Here is a 19,935-nt window from a genome sequence, read left to right as displayed (position 1 = left end):
ACACCTGTCTGCGAATGCGGCCCAGCCAGTTTGAGCCCCAGTGGCGGGTGTGCTGCGTACTTCAGGTGTGGTGCGAGCGCGGGGCGTCGTTTGCTTATTAGCCCCTCTGTCTCTAGGGCCTGTGGGCAGTAGGGTTTATTTTATTTTACTTTTCTCCTCGGAGGGCGCGAAGGCTGCCACCCGCGCGGGGACTTGAAATCCACGACTTGGATACCAGCCGGTTTCCCGGAGGGCTCAATTGGAGGAAATCTACTTGGCCTTGGGGCGTCCTTAGTTTGGTGCTTTGTTTTGTTTTTCTCATCAGATTAAGATGCCCCCAGAAGCCGTAATCCCGCTCTTACCCTACCCTCAACGCCCTCCCCCGACTCCCACTCCCAGACCCCGATGTCGCAGGTCCGAGAGTCACCTACCTCGGGCGCAGGCCTCCAGGGCGCCCTCTCCTGACGGCCTCGCTCCCCGCTCGGCACAGTCGTTCCCGACGCCCGGGGCCTGGGGGCAGCGAGGGGCACCCGGCCTTACCGGTCTCGGCAGGCGGCGAGGGCCGGGCTGAGACCCTGGGAGCGGGTGCAGTGAGGGGCCTACCGTGCGAGACGTCGAGGCCAGGGTTGAGCCTGGTTGGTGATGGAGAGGGACGGAGGGCACGGGGAGGCGGAGCGCGAGTTTGGGGGACCCAGGGTGGAATTGGGGTCGCCAAGAGAGGTTAGACGGGAAAGAATCTGGTTGCCAGACGCTGGACTTTAGGCCGCCCTTCAGGAAGGCTCTGTCGAATAAAGCCTTCCTTCCTCGAGTTGTTTGTTTCTCGCCACTCCTTGAATCTAAGAATTTTCCACTCCAAGGATTGTCCTGAGAGGGAGAGGAGAGAGAAGCAAGAGTCCCTGGGGCCCCCGAAGGCCACCAACTGAGGTGGCCTGGCCCCCTCGCAGCGAGTGGGACTAGCTGAGTCTGTGCTCAGGCGCCAACCCGGGTTCTCCCACAAGCAGGGGGAGGCAAAGAAAAGGTCCCTTTGGATTACAATTTTTATTCAACAGCAGCTCTCCGGGGGGTCCTCGGCTGAATCTGCATTTAACAGCTCCTGTTTGAGGGCTGGCAGGCTGCGCAGGGCGCCCTGTTGCATGTTAATCTAGATTTGCCTCTGACATCTGGGGAGAAGTAATGTGGCTCCCAGAGATGGAACCAGAAAGTCAAGCTCGCCAGGCAGGTTAAATGCCAAGCGCTGCTGAGGTCCCCGGGGACGGGGGTGGGGGGACCGGGGGGACCGCCACCAGGGCTGCAGAGCCCAGGCCGGAGAGCGGCAGGCTTCCGGGACTCTGGGATCAGGGGCAGCCCTGGGCCAGTGCGCTTTGGTTTCCCAGTGGGGCCAGGGAACCCAGGTGGCAGTGTTTTATTTGAAGAGTCCAGAACGTTGTTTCTAAAGCATCCTTTGAGATGACTGTCTTAAAACTGAACTTGAACTTGACGGAAAACACCCCTTCCCTGCGAAGTGGGATGGGGACACCTCCAAGGGAGATTTAAGCTTTCTCTTTTGAGGAGGTGTTGCTAAGGGATGGGGAGGCCTAATGTTCTTCATATATTGGATCCACTGCTTTAGAAAAAAAAAAATAGATGAGGCCAAGGGATATTTACTAATACTAGGAATGCAAGCAGTTTTGTTTTCATCCATTAAGAAAAACTGGACACAATCATGGAGGGATAGGAAAATGTCAGTTAGTCTGTTTCTAAATGCTTAACACATGGACACAACTTATTTAAATTGTAAGTACTTCTAGGGTCTCACTTAATGTCTTAATCCTGAAACCTCTGAGTCCACAAGCCTTGAAGGCCATGGAGTCTTAGAATAATCTGACTTTACTTTTGATTGTTGTTGTGAGTCATGTGGGATACTCTTAATTCCTCTTGAAATATGTCAGAGGGAAATTATGGCAAGATTCTCTTTAATGATTAAATAATAAGGTGTTGACTGCTTGTCACTACAGTGGCTAATTGGGATGTTCATTCTAGGCCCTTTGTTGCTTAGTATCCTTTGATTTCAAAGATAGTTGTTTACCAGGTGTGTTTTTATTGTTTTCTGATTGGCTCTTTGCGTGTATTTATGTGTGACTGTCAGAGTAGGGATGTATTGATTCTTATTAGGGGCACGCCAAAAACATTTGAGAGGAAAAAAAAAGTGGTACAGAGTCAATGCAGATAGGTTGAGATCGATTACATTTTTAAATGTCTCAAAGTCTAAATGTTAATGCTGTAAAAGTTATTCCCCTTTCCTAGTTTCTCTCTTTCTCAGTAGAAGTCCCCAGTGCAAGCTCTATGGTTAGTAGAAAGCAATGATACTAATGCTACTTTGTACAAGGTAAAGCCCCATAACAGTAACTATTGTTCAGTGATTTAACTAGCTCTGTGGCAATAGGTCACTCAAATAGTTCCTCTCCCAGCAGAGTGACTCTATGGCTCATGATTTGGAAATATATAGAGTGGTTGTGGGGACTCTTGCTATCAGTCCTAACTTAGAGATTTTTAGTACAAAACGTGGGGAAGTTTAACTAGTAGAAGCAAGAAGAAGGAAGGAGAAAAGGCCTTAAAATAAGGGCCTTGCTTTCAAAAAAGTAACTGAAATATCATGCTATAATGGCCCAACTTTGAAAACAAACAAATTTTAAATCATTATGTTTTCAAACACTCGTATGTTTAAATGTTAAAATGTTTGTCATAGTCCGAAAGATTTAAAACACAGCTGTTGCCGGGTGACGGACGGAAAATTATGCAGTGGAACTCCGTACTCTTAAAAACAAAGACTATTTGTGGTCCCATAGTAGAAATATAGGTTTTTTAAGGCCAAGCAGATAGACTACAGTATTACCAAGGGGCCTATGTTATAAAACTAGCTTACCTTCCCTCGCAGGTGGAGTTGGAGAAACTGAAGAATGCATAACAAGTTGTATTAAAACACGTATAAATGAAAATGCTGTCAAATGAGTTCAAGTGAAGTATTTTCACATTGGTAATGCTATGCTTGCCATTGCAATAGCAATATTTTCTCATGAAACGTAAATATGTCAAACCAACATGAAATGCTTAAGTTTTAATAAATGATCATTTAGTCATCAAACACAACCTGCGTATGTATACAGAAACTTTTAAAGTCGGCATACAGCCAAATTCCTATAGGGACTAGCAGGGGAATGATCAAAAAACGAACACGAAATAAGACTTCCTGTAAGAAGGTCTATAATTCAACATTATTTGACTCCACTGTCATGGAAATAGTTGAAGGATAGTAAATTGATACCATTCTCAGTCATTTTTGTTACACAGTCTTGAATGTTTGCAACTGTAGCATTTTCCATGGCCTTTTTTGGATTGTGATATCTGTCGTATTTGTATCAAAGTAGCACTTGAGTTTATGTTATAATCGAAACAGACATTTTTGCTGTTTCTCCTATGTGCAAAAAATTAATTTAATATTTTAAAATGACATCAAAACTATGGGAAAGTCTTCTTTTACAAATAAAGAAATAAAAATAGAATACATGTGACATAGTGTTTCTGACAGTTGTGCAGATGCTAGGCCTAAAAGTTTTCAAAATCTTTAGTAAAATAATACTGCTTTAAGTCACATAGGGCTTGGTGTCCTTACTAGGCAGGAAACCTCAGGATATGGTACCTGTTAAAAGGTTAGGGTCTAAAACATAAAATACAGGTTCCCAATTTGAATTTAAATAATTATTCCAGAATTTGACTTTGGGGATCCAGTGAAGTTTTGGATATTTTACTATCTTTCACATTTGTGAATAAACCTAACATGTATGAGATCAGTTTTGAAAAATTCAAGCAGATGAGTGTATGTGTGTGTAGTGGAGAAGATAAAAAGTCTCCTTCACTGTATCCTTAATTTAATATGCCATAGTTTCAGGATTATGGGAATTTGGGAAAGTGTATTGAAGTCTTAAACAGCTTCTCCAGAAAGTAGAGCTATACCTTTATCGGGAAACCGCTGGATTTCCCACACTTCTAAATCTGACATTTTAATAAATGGTATAAAAGATACTATGTAAAATAAGTGAGAATACATTCATTTAAATATTTGTCACTGGAATCCAATTTCAATCAATTCAATGCATTCATGTGTGCAGAATTAAAGCAATTGGCAACACTTTGCTACACTCTCTCTGAACACTCTTTTTCCAAATAACATTTCTTAATCTAGGAAATAGGTTCTTGTTAAAGGGAAATATAAGAGTGCAGATATTTTAAAATGATTTTATATTTCTGGGCTTCTTGGTTCAGAAGTTCTAAAACTGAGTAAAACATAAAGAGTTTATTCTTTACTGGAAAAAAAATGCTTATTTCTACATTTATTGAATTATACACCTGTTGTTTATTGGTATCATGAGTATATACAGTTACATACAAATTATAACCATAACTAAGTCATTAACTCTCTTTAAGAAGTGCAATAACCATGTTCTGGCTTTTCGATGCACTACTGTATACAGTATAAACTAATGCAGGATAAATAAGTTGTGAAAATAAATTTTATATTATTTACAATCCTCAAAAATATATTTTTACCCTTGATATCTTTATGACTCCATTTGTAATTAAAAGGATTTGTAAAGATGAGGTAAGGAACTTTGAATGAAGTGTTATGTTTAAGAAAAACTTAAATGGCATTTTTCCATAGAAAGGAAATGCTGTTTCTAAGTTTACTAAGTAATACTTATAAAATGACTGCAACTTTTTATGAGTTTAACAAGTTTAAGCAACATTTTATAGTCTTTTTTTTCATTTTGATACAATATCAAGTCTTAAATTTTACAATGGATTTAAATATACTTGATTCCAACTCATTTAGAAAATAGCAGTAAGTAAATAATTCGCATTTTGAGTGATATTAGAAGTTATTCCCTGACAATATATGCTGGCTTAGAATTAATTATTATGATGAATTCCCATTTCTCTAGATTTTTCCTTACACTTTACAACACAACGTGATCACATGTTCATTATTCATTAGTTGTAAGTGTCTGGGTTGTTGATTGTTATTTAGCAAGACAGAACTATAGCTCTTTCTTTTTCTTATCATTTTCTCCCCACTGATTGGCAAGACTCCTATGCCTGAGATTTGAACTTGAACTAGTTTGCTAGGTCTCGTTTCCCTATTTGAGTACTTTGTGGGTTCTTACCCACACGTGGGCTTGTTTTCCTGAGAAGATGATAAATGTTACTCACTTCAGAACAGGAATGAATAGAAACCAAAGTCATCAAACCTTCCCAAACCCCTGTGCTTTATAATTAGGAGAAAAACTGAAAACTGTTCTTCTTGTTTGCTTTCCTCAGGGCTGTGAATACTTGATATGAAGATTCATATCAGCCTCTTTGTGTTCTTCCTCTTAAGGCCTTAATGTTTGTTTTCAGTAACTGGATTCTTAACTGATAGTCCATATTTGGTCCCAGACCTCCATGATTTGCATTTTATTCTGCATTTGCATTCACATTATGTCCCATAGAAACTCTTTAAAGTCAAGTGTATTTATGACTATTATGAAACTCTGGAAAATGAAGTTTGTAATGAAACCGACATTGTCGTCAAAAGGACAATGAAGAGAGCAATTTGATGTAAACCCAGAGTTTCCTCATCCCATCCCAACTTGTAAAAAGGCTTATCTCTCTTCTTTTGAAAATATTAGAAGTTGAATGAATAAGAATTTCTTTGACAATAACACTCCTCTTAATGGCTCCATAACTATTTGGATGTGTTCTCAAATGTTAACTTAATTTGATAGACAAGCTATAATTAACTGTGACCTATAGTGTTTTCTGTAATTCAGAGACTATTCCTTAGTGATCTGAAAACTTAATTTCATACTAAATGGTGTACAGTGTCTCTAAAAGCCTACTTCCACTATTTACACGAAGTCAGAATAGTTTACGTGTCTCCAGGGCTTCAAAAGGGAGATACTTCAGAGATGGAGACTAACAATTTTACTATGTAAAGCCCTAGTGGACTAACCACTGCACGTGGGTTCTTTTTAAATTTTTGTTCCGTAGTAACCTTCCTTTCTATGCACTGCAGTTAAAATTATTCATACAATGAAAAGAATCTATGTGTTTCATGGGACAAAAACTCATACTTGACATTCTAAAGCTAGTTATTTCATTGATCAAAACAAAACCCCCCCAAAAAGCAAACCAGTAATGTACAGAGAGAATTAAGAATTGCAGAAAATAGGTAAAATGCTATTAGCTATGATGCAACAATCACAATAGCAGTTTAAGCAATAAAATTAAATTGGGCATTTTGTATTTAGTTGGAATATTTATTTGAAAGTTCCCACCTGATCTGGGATTATTTTAATACCCCCTCCCTGCTCTCCACTTAAGAATATTTTAGTGTAAGAACTTTGTGATAACTCACCATTGGACATTACTTTTATTTGAAATTGTTCGTTCATAAGAGATTCCATCTCATGAGTAACCACCCTGCCCTTCACTCTTGAACAGTTCAGATAAATGTATTATTTATTTACAGTCTATTGTATACATTATTTATGGGAAATATTCTATAACTCTACAGAGCATATGGAATTTATCTTTTTAAGATATGGCTGGCATCTCTGCCAAGATTGGTATAGCCCTGAGTAGATAAGATTAATCCTCATTGTACAGATAAATATCATATCTTTTAGAGTCATTATGTGTTAACATTGCAATTCCATATGCAAATAAATACATTTTTCCACTTTCATTTTAATTGTCATCATTTCCTTGGCTCCAGCATCTACCAAAGAGAATCTGGAATTTTACAATTTGAATTGATCTGTGTTCTAAATTAATATGTTTGGAGAGGAAAATAAGATACTGAGTATCAGAATCATTTAACCATTTCATTTCTATTAGCTTGCTTCCTATTCCTTACTTAATGGGTTTAAAATTTTCTGAAGAATCATGTCCATGACATTTTGAACACTGGTTGTACATTTGGTGGCTTGGCCTATTGTTTCACCATATTCAGGCACTTTATAAACTGTGTTCAAAACAAAACCACCAAGGAAAATGTCAGGCTCATTGTGCCCTGCACTTCCTTGCACAAAATAATAGAGACACGTAGATTGTGTTTGTTCTGTGCATATCAAGTATATTGTTGGTGTTCAAGTATTTTTTATTCTAATAATTATTCAAAGCCAGTAACAATCTGCATTTAAGTGAGTATAAACATTTTTATTCTGGAATTTGGGATTTGCAGCAACTCAATTTTATTTTCCAAATTACCCTGCCATTTCAATTAGGTGCATTGTTCTTCACTCTACTGTTTCGACATTCTAGAGGTTTGCTTGCCACCTAAGAGAGAGAGTTGTTTGAGTGTTTAATATTTATTGAGTGCATGTAAAGAACATGCCAATAGAAAAAAAAGAGAAGAATAAAACATTAACAAATCAATTATGGGGCTTTTCTTCAATTGTAGTATACTTCTAATACTCCAAATACTCTATAACTGTTAAAATAATATGAATAGCCTCAAGAACAATATCCCTGGGTATCGGGGAAGAATGGTGTTCTGATTAACTGGATTTCCTTAAAAAGTGAACCGATGATACAGCTCAGTATCCTGATTCAGGAATTCAGTTGCTTTCACTGATCTCTCTGTTAAACACCTTGAACTACAGAGAACTTGGCCAAACTAGGAACCAGAAATGCAAATTAAATTTCAAGATGCTTTGGGAAAGGCCGCTTTAATGATTTTACTGAGATAAATAATGGAGAAAAGGGAATAATCTACTCCCTACTTCCAAATTTCACACTGTGAGAGGGCTTGAAAATTCAAATATCCCTAAGGAATGATGATACTTGAAAAATAAGATTTGATTGAAAATATTAAAACTGGCAGGGCTCCTTTAAAAACAAACAAACAAACAGGAAAATTAGAAAATACCCTGTTGCTAATTGCTAGTGGAAATCAGTGGCAAATGTCAATTTCCATGATTCTTTTATCCAAAACATAATGCTACAAGGTAGTAGAATAAAACAAGACTGCATATTGACTGAATTCTTATTTCCTTCTCGCATCAAAACTGTGATGTGAGAAAAAAAGTTTTCTGGTTTGAGAGATGAGAAGTAGAAGATTTCAGAGACACTTCAGAGTGATGAAGGGTCTATGCATGCTCAGTCACTCAGTCGAGTCTGACTCTTTGCAACTGTATGAAGCTGCAGCCCATCAGGCTCCTCTGTTTATGGGGTTTCCCAGGCAGGAATACTGGAGTGGGTTGCCATTCCCTTCTCCAGGGAGTCTTCCTGACCTAGGCATCAAACCTGTGTCTCCTGCATTGGCAGGTAGAATCTTTACCACTGAACCACCTGGGAAGCCACCCCAGTGATGAAGGGTGTTGATGGTAATTTTGAGTTACACAGTCTTTCCGGTTGGCAGTGTCTCAATAGAGTATATACACAGTGCAGGCTGTCTGTAAGGGGGCAAGTCATTTCACCTCCAGGAGCCTCAGTTTTATCATCTGTAACATGGCAGTAAAGAACCCACTATATTAAGCTTCTATAAGAACTAAATAGCATTGCATGTAAAACATTTAAAACAGTAAACCCTAAGCAGAGAAGGCAATGGCACCCCACTCCAGTACTCTTGCCTGGAAAATCCATGGATGGAGGAGCCTGGTGGGCTGCAGTCCGTGGGGTCACTAAGAGTCAGACATAACTGAGCGGCTTCACTTTCTCTTTTCACCTTCATGCACTGGAGAAGGAAATGGCAACCCACTCCAGTGTTCTTGCCTGGAGAATCCCAGGGACGAGGGAGCCTGGTGGGCTGCTGTCTATGGGTTCGCACAGAGTTGGGCACGACTGAAGCAACTTAGCAGCAGCAGCAGCAGTGCCTTCCATAATATTTTATCTTCTTACTTGTATTTGGCCCAACCTTCAACAACATGAATCTGATTTGAGAAGAGAAGATTGGGTAGCTGTTTATTTTGTAGGCCATCATATAATTATAGAGTTTAAGCAAAATACTGTCTTGATTCCTATTAGGAGGGGTGGCTATTATTCTGATTTCATCATAATGGGAAAGAGGACTGGCCACTCAGATATGTGGCTGAGATAAGACAATGAATCACTACAGATTTGTTTTCAAGTTCAACTTCAAATAACAGTTATGTGCATGTCTTGTACTTTTCCTTCACATTTCTGAATGCACATGCTTCCTGGCTGAGGTCCAGTTGCTTACAAGATCTCAGTATCTACTTGTACTCAGGATACAATGTTTTTGGCCTAATCTGGATGTTCTTTTTGCTAGGGTTGCCTAGAAAATTTGTGGTTTGAAGTTGTTATATATAAGACACTTTTGAGTTTATTTTATCTTAATGTGTTTGTAGAATGAGGTGGACTGAATACTGAGTTACAAATGTGAAATAAAACATTGGGAAGCAAGCAATCTTATGAAAGGGACTTTATAACACCAGGTATGCTGCTAAGTCACTTCAGCCGTGTCCGACTCCGTGTGGCCCCATAGACGGCAGCCCACCAGGCTCCCCCGTCCCTGGGATTCTACAGGCAAGAACACTGGAGTGGGTTGCCATTTCCTTCTCCAATGCTGGCATATAATTTACGGATTCTTCTGCCACTCCTAAATAGCAATGATAAAAACTCATCTAACTTTCAGCAGAAAAATCTCAGCAGATAGATAAAGAGTAATATATGAATTATTTAGTTACAAATATTTGGAAATATTGGAAATTTGGAAATATTGGAAATAGTGGTGGCAGCTGGATTGGAGGGTTTTTTAAAAAACACGACAACTCTGAATTATAGTTCACAGGTACAGTTTCAAGTGTAGAAGCATATAGAGTCAAACATTAAAATAGGAGTTTATTTTTATTAGTAGTATGCCAGCCATAATACATAGCACAGGAAAAAGAAAAGTTACAAAACGTAGGTTATATACTTTTACTAAGATTCTTCTTTTACTGCATACTTTTACTAAGGGCTTCCCTAGTGGCTCAGACAGTAAACAATTTGCCTGCAATACGGCAGACGAGGTTCAATCCCTGGGTCGGCAAGATCCCACCCACTCCAGTATTCTTGCCTGGGGAATTTCAAGGACAGAAGAGCCTGGTGGGCTACAGCCCATGGAGTTGCAAAGTTATCATTTACAGATGATAACCTGTTACAATAGACAGGACAAAGCTACTAACACGCACACACACACACGCACACACTGAGATTCTTGGTGTAATGAGGCTCTATATTCTCCTTTGTTCTCCACAATGAACTGCTTAATAGAATTTGAACGTTAACTGTGCTTGAATCATTTCTAGGTTACTCATCTGCTTTCCAGTTTTGAGATTTGGGTAAAACTGTTTTCACCTCTTGGTAGCTTTTTCCCTTTGGTTGTAATTACTCTGTTTCCTTGTAAATGGTCCGAATGTCCCTACCCCAGGTAGAAATCTATATTCTCTTCTCAGACCACAGTGGGGTCACTGGGGGATAGTGCTGGCATTGATTCTCAATGCTGAAAAATTGCGCAAAATGTATCAGTGCCATGTGGGTATCAGCAGGAAAGCATTTGGGATATTTTGGGTGGTGTTTTATATGTGTAGTCATTTTCCTTTGCTTTGTCAATTCATGTATCATTTCCTGGATGAATTAATTCAGCTCTACAGATTAGTAATGACCCGAGCGTATAAGAGTTGTGACCTGAAAGTTATCAGACTGTGGGAAAGTCAGATTTTGAGGAGTGTTCGGGAGTGACCCATTGTGCTGAGCCTGTTTTCTAGGCTCATTTCTGCCTCGACCATTGGGAGAAGAGGGCATGGGGATTTGCAGGAGAGCAGGCAAGATATTTAAGGACTAGGAGACCTAAAAGATGTACTTGGCTGCCTAGCTGCTTTAGATCCTATGACAATGTAATTAAAAACTCTAAAATTAGTTCTTTCCACTTTCTTTTGCCTTATTCCTTGTGCATGTGATGGGTGTATGGGGCTGTGTCTACAAGAACGTGCACTTGTGTGTCTCCTCACATCTGAACCTGAGGCTTCAGTGATTCCTGGAGCTCAGACAATCACCTGATACAAAACTTTTCATTTAAAGATGAAATTACTCCTTGGAGAATTTTCACCAAAGGCAAAAAAGCACAAAAATTCTTCTCCTCCTCTCTACATGCCTCATTACACAGAGATAGAGGATTCAATGTTTGAAAAATCATCATTTTTGTAGGTTTTATTTGTGGGACGTGAGAACCGGGAAATATAGAACTCAATTTAACAGATGCCATCTCTGCCTTTGCAAACGCCCCACGCCTGCTATCACACAATCAGATGTGTGTGTGTAAATGCATATGCATATATATGTATATGTATTTAAAGCAATACATCAGAGCTACTATGTTGCAAAGGTTTTAGAACTCTACTCGACGCTCAGTTAGACACACTTATTCTGTGTGTCAGGATACCGGCCAGCACCAGTGTCATGAAGACCATAACTAAGGGATAATTGGCTGGTTGTCAAGATGCGTTTTTAGATGAAAAGTCCACAATGGCAAATACGGTGGGGCTGCCCTGTGAGAAGAGGAAGTGTGGTGTCTTGGGGTGAGCCACAGACCCTGAGAGGGGCTGCTGAATCCCATGGTCTCACCACTAATTTACCATCTTCCCTGAGTCACCAAAATTACCCTCAGGCCTCTATTAAGTGGGAGTAATAAGCACATTTTATCTCAGCATTAAAAGAGGGCCCAACGAGAACCCTGGCGGCCTGCAGACTTGGCCACTGGCAGGTTGTGGGTGTGGGGACAGGGAAGGAAATGAGAAAAAGGAGGAGAAGTGTGTAAGGAAGATAACCTTTAAAAAAAAGTCCACCTCCCCTGGGGAGGTGCATGGGGACCACCACCAGGGACTGCCCCAGACTCCAGCCAGCATGACAGTCACCTTCCAAACTTTATCACCTTTCTGCAGAACAGAGGGTGGACTTAGAAAAGGTTCTACCTCCGGACCATTCCCCGAGCTCATCTTAATGTGGCCCTGGTCCACAGCATGTGTTCAGGCTGCGGTCTTAATCTGTGAGCTTCTGGTGTTTAAAAAGATCTGAAAGCTTGAAAGGGAAGGGGGCAGTTTTACTGTCTTAAAAGAAAACATCCTGCTCCAACTTTGCTTAATGATTTCCAGGGTTGGTTTTTTTTTTTTTTTTTTTGGAAATCTGTATAAAGAATTTTACATTTTCTTGGAATTAACTGAATTTGCAGCTGCATGATAGGTTTTGAGAGGTGCAGGCTTTCCCTCAGGCTCTAATAAACTGAAGGTGCAATCTGGTAGCCGAGTGTGTTAGAGACCTTATCTGGTTTCTTTAGGTTACTGAGCACATTTGCCAGTGGGATCCACCAAGATCTTCAAAGAGGGGTCTCAGCATAGCAGACTTTAGATATTCATAAATAAAAAGTCTGAGATCCCAGCTTCTCAGCTTCACGTCCATGCAGGTAACACATATCCTTTTTCATGGGGTACCTGCACAGTTTGTGCTTATCACTCTGCATATGGGTCTCTCTGGTGCCTCTTCCTCAGCTGGCACCATTGACTGAGAGATGCATGAAGAAATCATATCTGCTAAAGTTATGTGCCTTTAAAGATACTAAGAGACACTGTTTAGACAGAGGTGAGAAGTCTGGTGGTGTGTGTTCTTAGTCACTCAGTTGGGTCCAACTCTTTGAGACCCCATGGACTGTAGCCCGCCAGACTCTTCTTTTCATGGGGATTCTCCAGGCAAGAATACTGGCGTGGGTTTCCATTTCCTTCTCCAGGGAAATCTTCCCAACCCAGGGATCAAACCCAGGTCTCCCACATTGCGGGCAGATTCTTTACTGTCTGAGCTACCAGGGAAGTCTAGTGAAGGGGGACTCATTACATGTGATTCGGCCGGCAGTGTGGGATGAGGTATTCGGTGAGCCCGTTGGCTCTGCCTCCTGAGCTGGTGCAGGTATGTGTGTACACGTGTGTGTATGAATATGTACAGCGGAGGGAGAGCAAGCGTGTGTATACACACATTGGTGCATCCCCCATGTGGACTGGGACTCCCCTGGTCTGGAGGGACTGAGTTGTTTAGTTTGGGAAGCAAGCCAGCTCTTTCAGGTCACTAGAGATCACCTACTAAAGAGACCCTGGTGGTTTGAAAAAGTAAATGTACTTCCCCAAAGAGAAAGCAGCCTGTTGATAGGTGTGGACTGAACTTCAAATTTTGAATACTGTGATCATTTCATCAATTTCTACCTAGCTGCTAGCTGACCTCTTCAGAGACAAGATCACGAGGCTCTCATTTATCCACTTTTTTTCCCCCCAGTGGGACTGGTAGTGTAAAGGTTTTGAAGGAAAAAAACCCTCACTGTTTTGGTCTGGAAAAAAAAAATGATTCTGGCATCATACTGATGTGATGAAAAACCAAGTGCAAAAAAAGTCAAAGTGCTTTGTAGACTGTAAAGTGATTTATAAATATTAGGTATCAAATGAAACTTGATGGGGTGGGGAGGAGCAAACCACCTGTAAAATCATGTTATTTGAAGGTGAAAATAAGATCAGTTTGCATTCCCTGAGCACACACCAGCTGGGAGATAGCCCAAGGCATACTGAGCTGCACATGAAGCCAGCTTGGGTTAGCCATTCTTTCCAGAAGGTCTGTAAACTGAGTACACCTGTATGTAGATATTTTAGGATTGACTAGGTCAACCTACATTGTTTCATTAGTGTTGTTACTTTATTATTGTCACATTAAAAGCTATTGTAGGTGCCACCTATTGGGTACTTGCTGCATGCCTGGAAATTGATGCTTGCTGTGTCTGCAGAGAAGTATTTTTTTAATCCTCATTTACGGATTAGGACATTAAGAGTTAGGGAGGTTGTGACTTGTCTTCAGACAGTGTGAGTGGTCTAGGATATGTCTGGCTGCAAGTTTACTCTCTTTTGCCTGTGTTATCTTGCAACTATTACATTTTTATAGTGGTTTGTGTTTGTGTGAATAGAAGGGAGGTGTTTTTAAATTGTGTAAGTCTTTTTTCAATGCTTTATAATGTCTAATGTTGGCGATCACAGTATTAGGTGACAACAGAGATCCTCTATAAATCACTTAAGTGATTTGTTTATTCATTGAAAAACATATTTGTGTCTGATGTGGTACAGACATTCTCTTGGGATAGAGGGCATTAGAATGAAGATACAGTCCAGGACTTCAGAACGTTTATGGTGTAGAATTGTAGACAGACTCAACAGATCATCATGGAACTATACGAGGGTAAAATAATAGACGTGTGTGTGAGGGGTTCTAAGTGATCAATGAGGGGAGCCTTGTTCATCCTGGGGGAAGTGTGTGTGTTTGTCTGTATGTATCAGGGAAGGCTTTCTGGGGAAGGTAGTATCTCAGTTGTGATTTAGTAAGTAGGAGGTAATCAGGGGCCAGGTACAGCAGAGTAGGGCATTCCAGGCAGCGGAGAAAAATGAGAATGGGCCCAGAAAGACAAGATGAATGTATCTGTCAGAAATCACATGCTAAAGGGACTTCCCTGGTGGTCCAGTGGCTAAGATTCCACACTCCCAGTGCAGGGGCCTGAGTTCAATCCCTGGTCAGGGAACTAGATCCCACATGCTGCAACTGGGAAAAAAAAAAAGAAAGAAAGAAAGATCCCCCATGGTGCAACAAAGACCTGGTGAAGCCAAATAAATAAATAAACATTGAAAAAAAGAAAGAAAAAAAGAAATCACAAGCTGGAGCACAAGGATCAAGGAGAAGATGACCCCCAGGGGGTAGACTATGAAGGATTTTGTGTATCAGGCTAAGGACCCCAACATGTATTCTATAGGCAGGAGGGGACTGGTTATTCATTCAATAAACATTTCCTGAGTGCCAGCCAGTATCAGGCACTGTGCTTGGTATGAAGGATGCAATAGGGAGCAAAATGGGCACTGGTTCCTATCATAAAACTGAACTCTTTAAAAACTAGGGAGTAATTTGACTTGAATTCTTTAATGCTGGGAAGGCCTTAACAAGAACAGTAATCACTAAGGTGAAAGATGAGAGAAATGGACAAGACTTGATGACTGATGTGAAGGAGTTGATGAGAGAGAACTAGAGAAGGAAGGGTCTCATGCATGGTTCTCATGGATGGTTTTATAGCACAGATGGATGGGGTTATATAAACATCCACTAGGGTCAAGAATAAAGAAGACTGAGTCAGAGGTTTGGTGGGGAGATGAAGAGTTTAACTTTGGACTCGTTAAGTCCTTTGTATAGAGATCATTTCACAGGGAACTGGGCATACAAGTCTAAAGCCCAAAGAAGAGATCCAGAGACACAAAGTTCATGCGTAGGGATGACACTGCACATCACAGTCATGAAAGGAACTGTCTAAGGAAAACGTGGAAAGTGATACAAGAACCTCCCTGAAGGATATCCAAAATTAAAGTGTAAATGGAAAAAGGGTTCATGAAGGGAAGAAGAAGGTTAAAAAGCTACCACCAGATGGCTTTATTCAGGAGAATGGATAGGCTGGAGAGCTGTAGTTTGTCTGTTGGAGGGTCAGTGGAACAGTCACTAGTGAATGACTCAGTTTAATTCTGAAGTGCTGGGCTATATGCTCGTGTTCTCTAAGTGCTGAGTCCTGAGTGTGCGTGATACACTGTGCTGAGAACAGGAGAGAACAAGATGGAGAAGATTCTGACACCATCCCTGGCCTGGAGGAGCCTGTAGTTAAGGAGGCTGTTGCTTCTATTTTAGTGCCAGATACAGTTGCCTTATCAATAAAAAATACCACTTGATGACATTTAGCTTATTATCACTTGGAAAACCTTCTTTCAAACATTCTTGAGAAGTGGTGGAAGGAATGGGAATGTTCAAGCTGTTGAAGAGAGAAAAAATGGGGAGAATCACAGACTTGCTTCACATATTGAAAATGGCTGTCTTCTGGGGCCCCCAGAACTAGACAAACCAGGCATGGGAATTAAAGGGAATTAAACTGACTTTCATATTATGTGATATATTTATACATTGATGATGCCATCTGACAGAGGATGAGATGGTTGGATGGCACCATTGACTCAATGGGTATGAGTTTGAGCAAACTCCAGGAGATGGTGAAGGAGAGGGAAGCCTGGTGTGCTGCAATCCATGGGGTCGCAAAGAGCTGGACATGACTGAGTGACTGAACAAGAAGGACTTTCTGATGGAGGGAGGCCCCTAGCTAGCTGCCTACATTTATGACACATGAAATTACGTCTGGAAGACTGTTGACCCTCAGTGTCCGTTAGAATGTAGACTTTGTGATGTTCAATGTCTTTCCAGCCCTGGATTTTCTATCTAGCCCTGTGAACATTGAGATAAGTTGTTCTCAGATTTTTAAAGAATCACATATTCCTTTGAGAATCTAGTGAAAAGTTATGGACACTATCCCCAGGAGGGAAAAATCCAAGTATGCACATAATACAATTATTGTTAATATTAAGACCCCCAGCTGAAGTATTATGTAGGAGGTCCATAGACTTTAGGTTAGGACCCCTTGTCTTAATGGATTTCTAATAAATGAGAACATAGATGTTGCTTACTCTGAAATTATGTACGTTGAAGAAAAAGGCTCTTTGGGACTTAATTTAGAATGATGACTAAGGTTTGCTATACATCTAATGCAATGCATCATTGATTTTATTCTGTCAGCCTTACTTTACAAGTGGCCCCAAGCAACTCACAGCTTCACAGATATATGGACATAATCAAATGCACATATTTTATTTTAAAAATAATAATGATGTTGTTTGGTGTAACTGCATATAGTCATGGAAATATGTTATTGTAACTGAGCTTCTCTGGTAGGTGGATTTGGGGGAAGTTCTTTCTGATTAGATCCGTCTTGCATATTTGTACTGGAAGACTTCATGAGCTATTTCTGATACTTAGACTTTAATCACGCTTAATGAACTGAACTAAGCATAATTCTTGTTCTGTTTTGGTAACCTTGTGGATTTCTCCTAATGCTTAGTTTTGTATGACTACCCCGTTCTTGAAATGCTAATACCCCAAATGCTAATTGAAAGGAGGACCACAGAAGTTAGATTTCCTTGCAGAGAAGTGCATTCAGGTTTCTCAGGCCTTTCCAGAAGAGCAAGGCTGTGAGAAGAATGATATTAGGTGGAAAAGATTGGCTCCTACCTTTGGCGAGCACACAAATTTAAACATATAGGTTGCACAAAATTTGGATAAACTGAGGTGGAATCCAACATTTCTTGCATGAATGCCTGTATAATGTGGCGATAGCTGTGAGAAAAGAGGAGCCCAGCATCTAAGACCCAACACAATGAAAATGCAATGAATCGGAATGCCTCACAGATCATAGCGGAATCAGAATTTCCAGCAAGGAAAATCTTTTCATGGTGAATTAAGTGGTGGATGAAGAAAAATGGTGATGAAAAAAGGTAGGCACAGATCACAAACACTGGGCTCAGGGCTCACTGCTGAAGATTTAAGAACCTTAGCTAAAGCTATGCAGAATAGAATGTGGAAAATTGAATTTACTAAACAATTAAGCATTGAATTAATCTACATCCTGCACAGTAGAAAAGTGGGGGAGGGAGCAGAGCGGAGTTGAATAAATCAGTGGAGCTCATTAAAAGATAGTGAATATATCAGGTCTGTTGTAGCATAGAGGAGGACAGTTTCCTGTGTAACACGGAATCATTCTTGGGTTTGAAGTCACCTTTCTGGAGTCCCAGTCTTAATCAGATTAACAAACATGCTTCTGATGAGGTTAGTCTGTTGCTCTGTATTCCAGCTTGTTATCACTAGCTTTTCTATTAATTACAAGTCAGATCACCAGTCCGCAATAGTAGTGAGGGACAACATAAATAAAATGAGAGTGCCCAGGAGATGTCACTCGGAGGATCTCATGCATCCTGAAACTCCCACGGGTTCCTGCAGCCTCCCACATGCCTTGCTGGTCTTTTGTTCAATTACAGTTAATGCAATAGTTTGCCATTTTCTCCTTCTAATTATATTTTCAAGTGGGATTTGTAGCACATAGAAAAACATCCTTTTACATGTTGAGACACCGGGGTTTTGTGCCTGGCATTGTCTGTCCCCTGGGTGCTGTACCATTCTTTCTGCAGCGCTCTGAATAAACAAGTCCCCCTTTTAGAGCTGCAGTTGTACAAACTGAAAATTTATGCATTAACTGTTTGCATTCTGAGCATGTGTTCCAGATTACGTCTTACAGCATTCTTCTGGCATGCTACAGAATGCGTGTTTGTCAGAAGCGTTTCTTTCACAGTTCACATATCTTTCAATCACAGAATCAGCAGATCAATTAGCACTGTTTTTTAGAATATGCATACATGGTTGAATCAAACATACAAGTAGGTGCGTATCTTTCTGTGACTTTATTTCATTTTTTGGGCTGCCATAATCTTCTGGTCAAGATGATCGAGTAGGTGGCAGGCAAGCATCCCTTTCAGGAACAGTGAACCTCTTCCTTCAACTCTGGTATATCATGCCTCTCAGATGGGAATCTTTACTCTTCTCTCCCTGGGTGTCTGAAACATTTTGCCCTGCTCAGTTATTCTCATTTCCTCTGGGATATGGAATTACTTTTTAAGAAATGAGCAAGGAGCCCTTTGGTTTTGCTAGGTATATTTAAAGTGTTGGGAGGGTCAGAAACTTTAACTACTACATAGTCATGAGCCATGACATTCAGTGACCGAAACGATGTAGACATATTTTACATCCAAGATCATCATGCTGCCCCGCTGATAATCTTGGAGACAAATATCCCTTCCTAGCCAAGAATCCGCTTTCTACTTTGCATCATTCCTACTATGCAGGATGACCGGTGACTCACAAGGCTGTTTTTTTGAAAGCTAGCACTGAAAGCTAATTAAAATCTTTTCTGGGTGATAAAGGGAGATTTGGGAGAAGAGTCACCATGATTGTTTCCCCCAAGAATTTAATTTACAGCCAGTTTTTTTCCTATCTTAATGTTACTTTCAAATGCACCCAGTGATAAGAAGCAACATCTGTTTTCCCCTCAATAGTACAAGAAGGCTCGGCATGGGGCTGAGTGTACACAGTCCATGTGAACCTATTGTTATTCTCATTTCTTTTTTTGTCCCTGTGCCTGGTCCATTTGCCATGTACCATCCGGCAAACAGCTGACACATACTAGCTATTATGGACCCTGGCCTAATTGTGAGGTCTTAAAAGCTCTGCCATGTTTGTCTTCTAGGATGAATCAGAGGCTTCTGCTCAGCGCAGTGCTGCAGACCACCACTCTCATTTTGCATTTTTAGAGTAGCAGACTGTTGTGCCAGGGGGATGGTGGATGTCAAAAATACAGTCAGCATGAAGAACAATGTTTCCTCCTCCCCTTCTTTGCCTGGAATGATCTCGCTTTCCTTAGTAATAAAGCACGCAGTTACTTATGCTTAACTATCATCGGTAGATATTATTTTAGCTTCGAAGCAGAGGCTGGCAAAGTTTAGATATGCCAGTGGAGCTCTGAGCTGGCACCATTGGTGAAGGGGGACGGGGAAGATGGTGGAGTTGTCCATCCCAGCTCTCCACCATCAATACACTACTCTATTCAGATGTCTGCTTTGTGCCCCCACAGCCCTCTTGGAACAGAGACCATGATGACACGGCATCTACCCGCTCAGGAGGAACCCCAGGCCCTTCCAGTGGGGGCCACACGTCACACAGTGGGGATAACAGCAGTGAGCAAGGTAGGAGAGCTGCTCTTGATTCTCTGGCTACTTGTGTCATTTTCCAGGGTTGAAAAATTAGAAATGTCTAGTGAATGACTCTTTGTACAATTTTTCCTAGAATGTAAACCCTGTATAATATGAGAACTGGCTCATCTTATCTTATCCCCCACCCCGACCCCGATCCCCTTCTTTCTCTGCCATTCAAGCTACCTAGCTGCTTGTCACCTGG

At 40.8% G+C, this 19,935-nt stretch overlaps 1 protein-coding gene across 9 annotated transcripts in view; it reads left to right on the top strand.

Annotated features, from left to right (window-relative positions):
- MEIS1 (Meis homeobox 1) overlaps positions 1–19,935 on the top strand; it is a 146,823-nt gene that overhangs the window by 10,239 nt on the left and 116,649 nt on the right. For all 9 annotated transcript variants that reach the window (XM_042245978.1, XM_042245979.1, XM_060413859.1 and 6 more), the window contains one exon: positions 19,613–19,724. In XM_042245978.1, the coding sequence (XP_042101912.1) occupies positions 19,613–19,724 (112 nt within the window). The remainder of the gene's footprint in view (positions 1–19,612; positions 19,725–19,935) is intronic.

The sequence above is a fragment of the Ovis aries genome, chromosome 3, assembly GCF_016772045.2.
Source record: "Ovis aries strain OAR_USU_Benz2616 breed Rambouillet chromosome 3, ARS-UI_Ramb_v3.0, whole genome shotgun sequence".
Lineage (NCBI taxonomy): Eukaryota > Metazoa > Chordata > Mammalia > Artiodactyla > Bovidae > Ovis > Ovis aries.
This window is presented reverse-complemented; position numbering and strand designations above follow the sequence as displayed.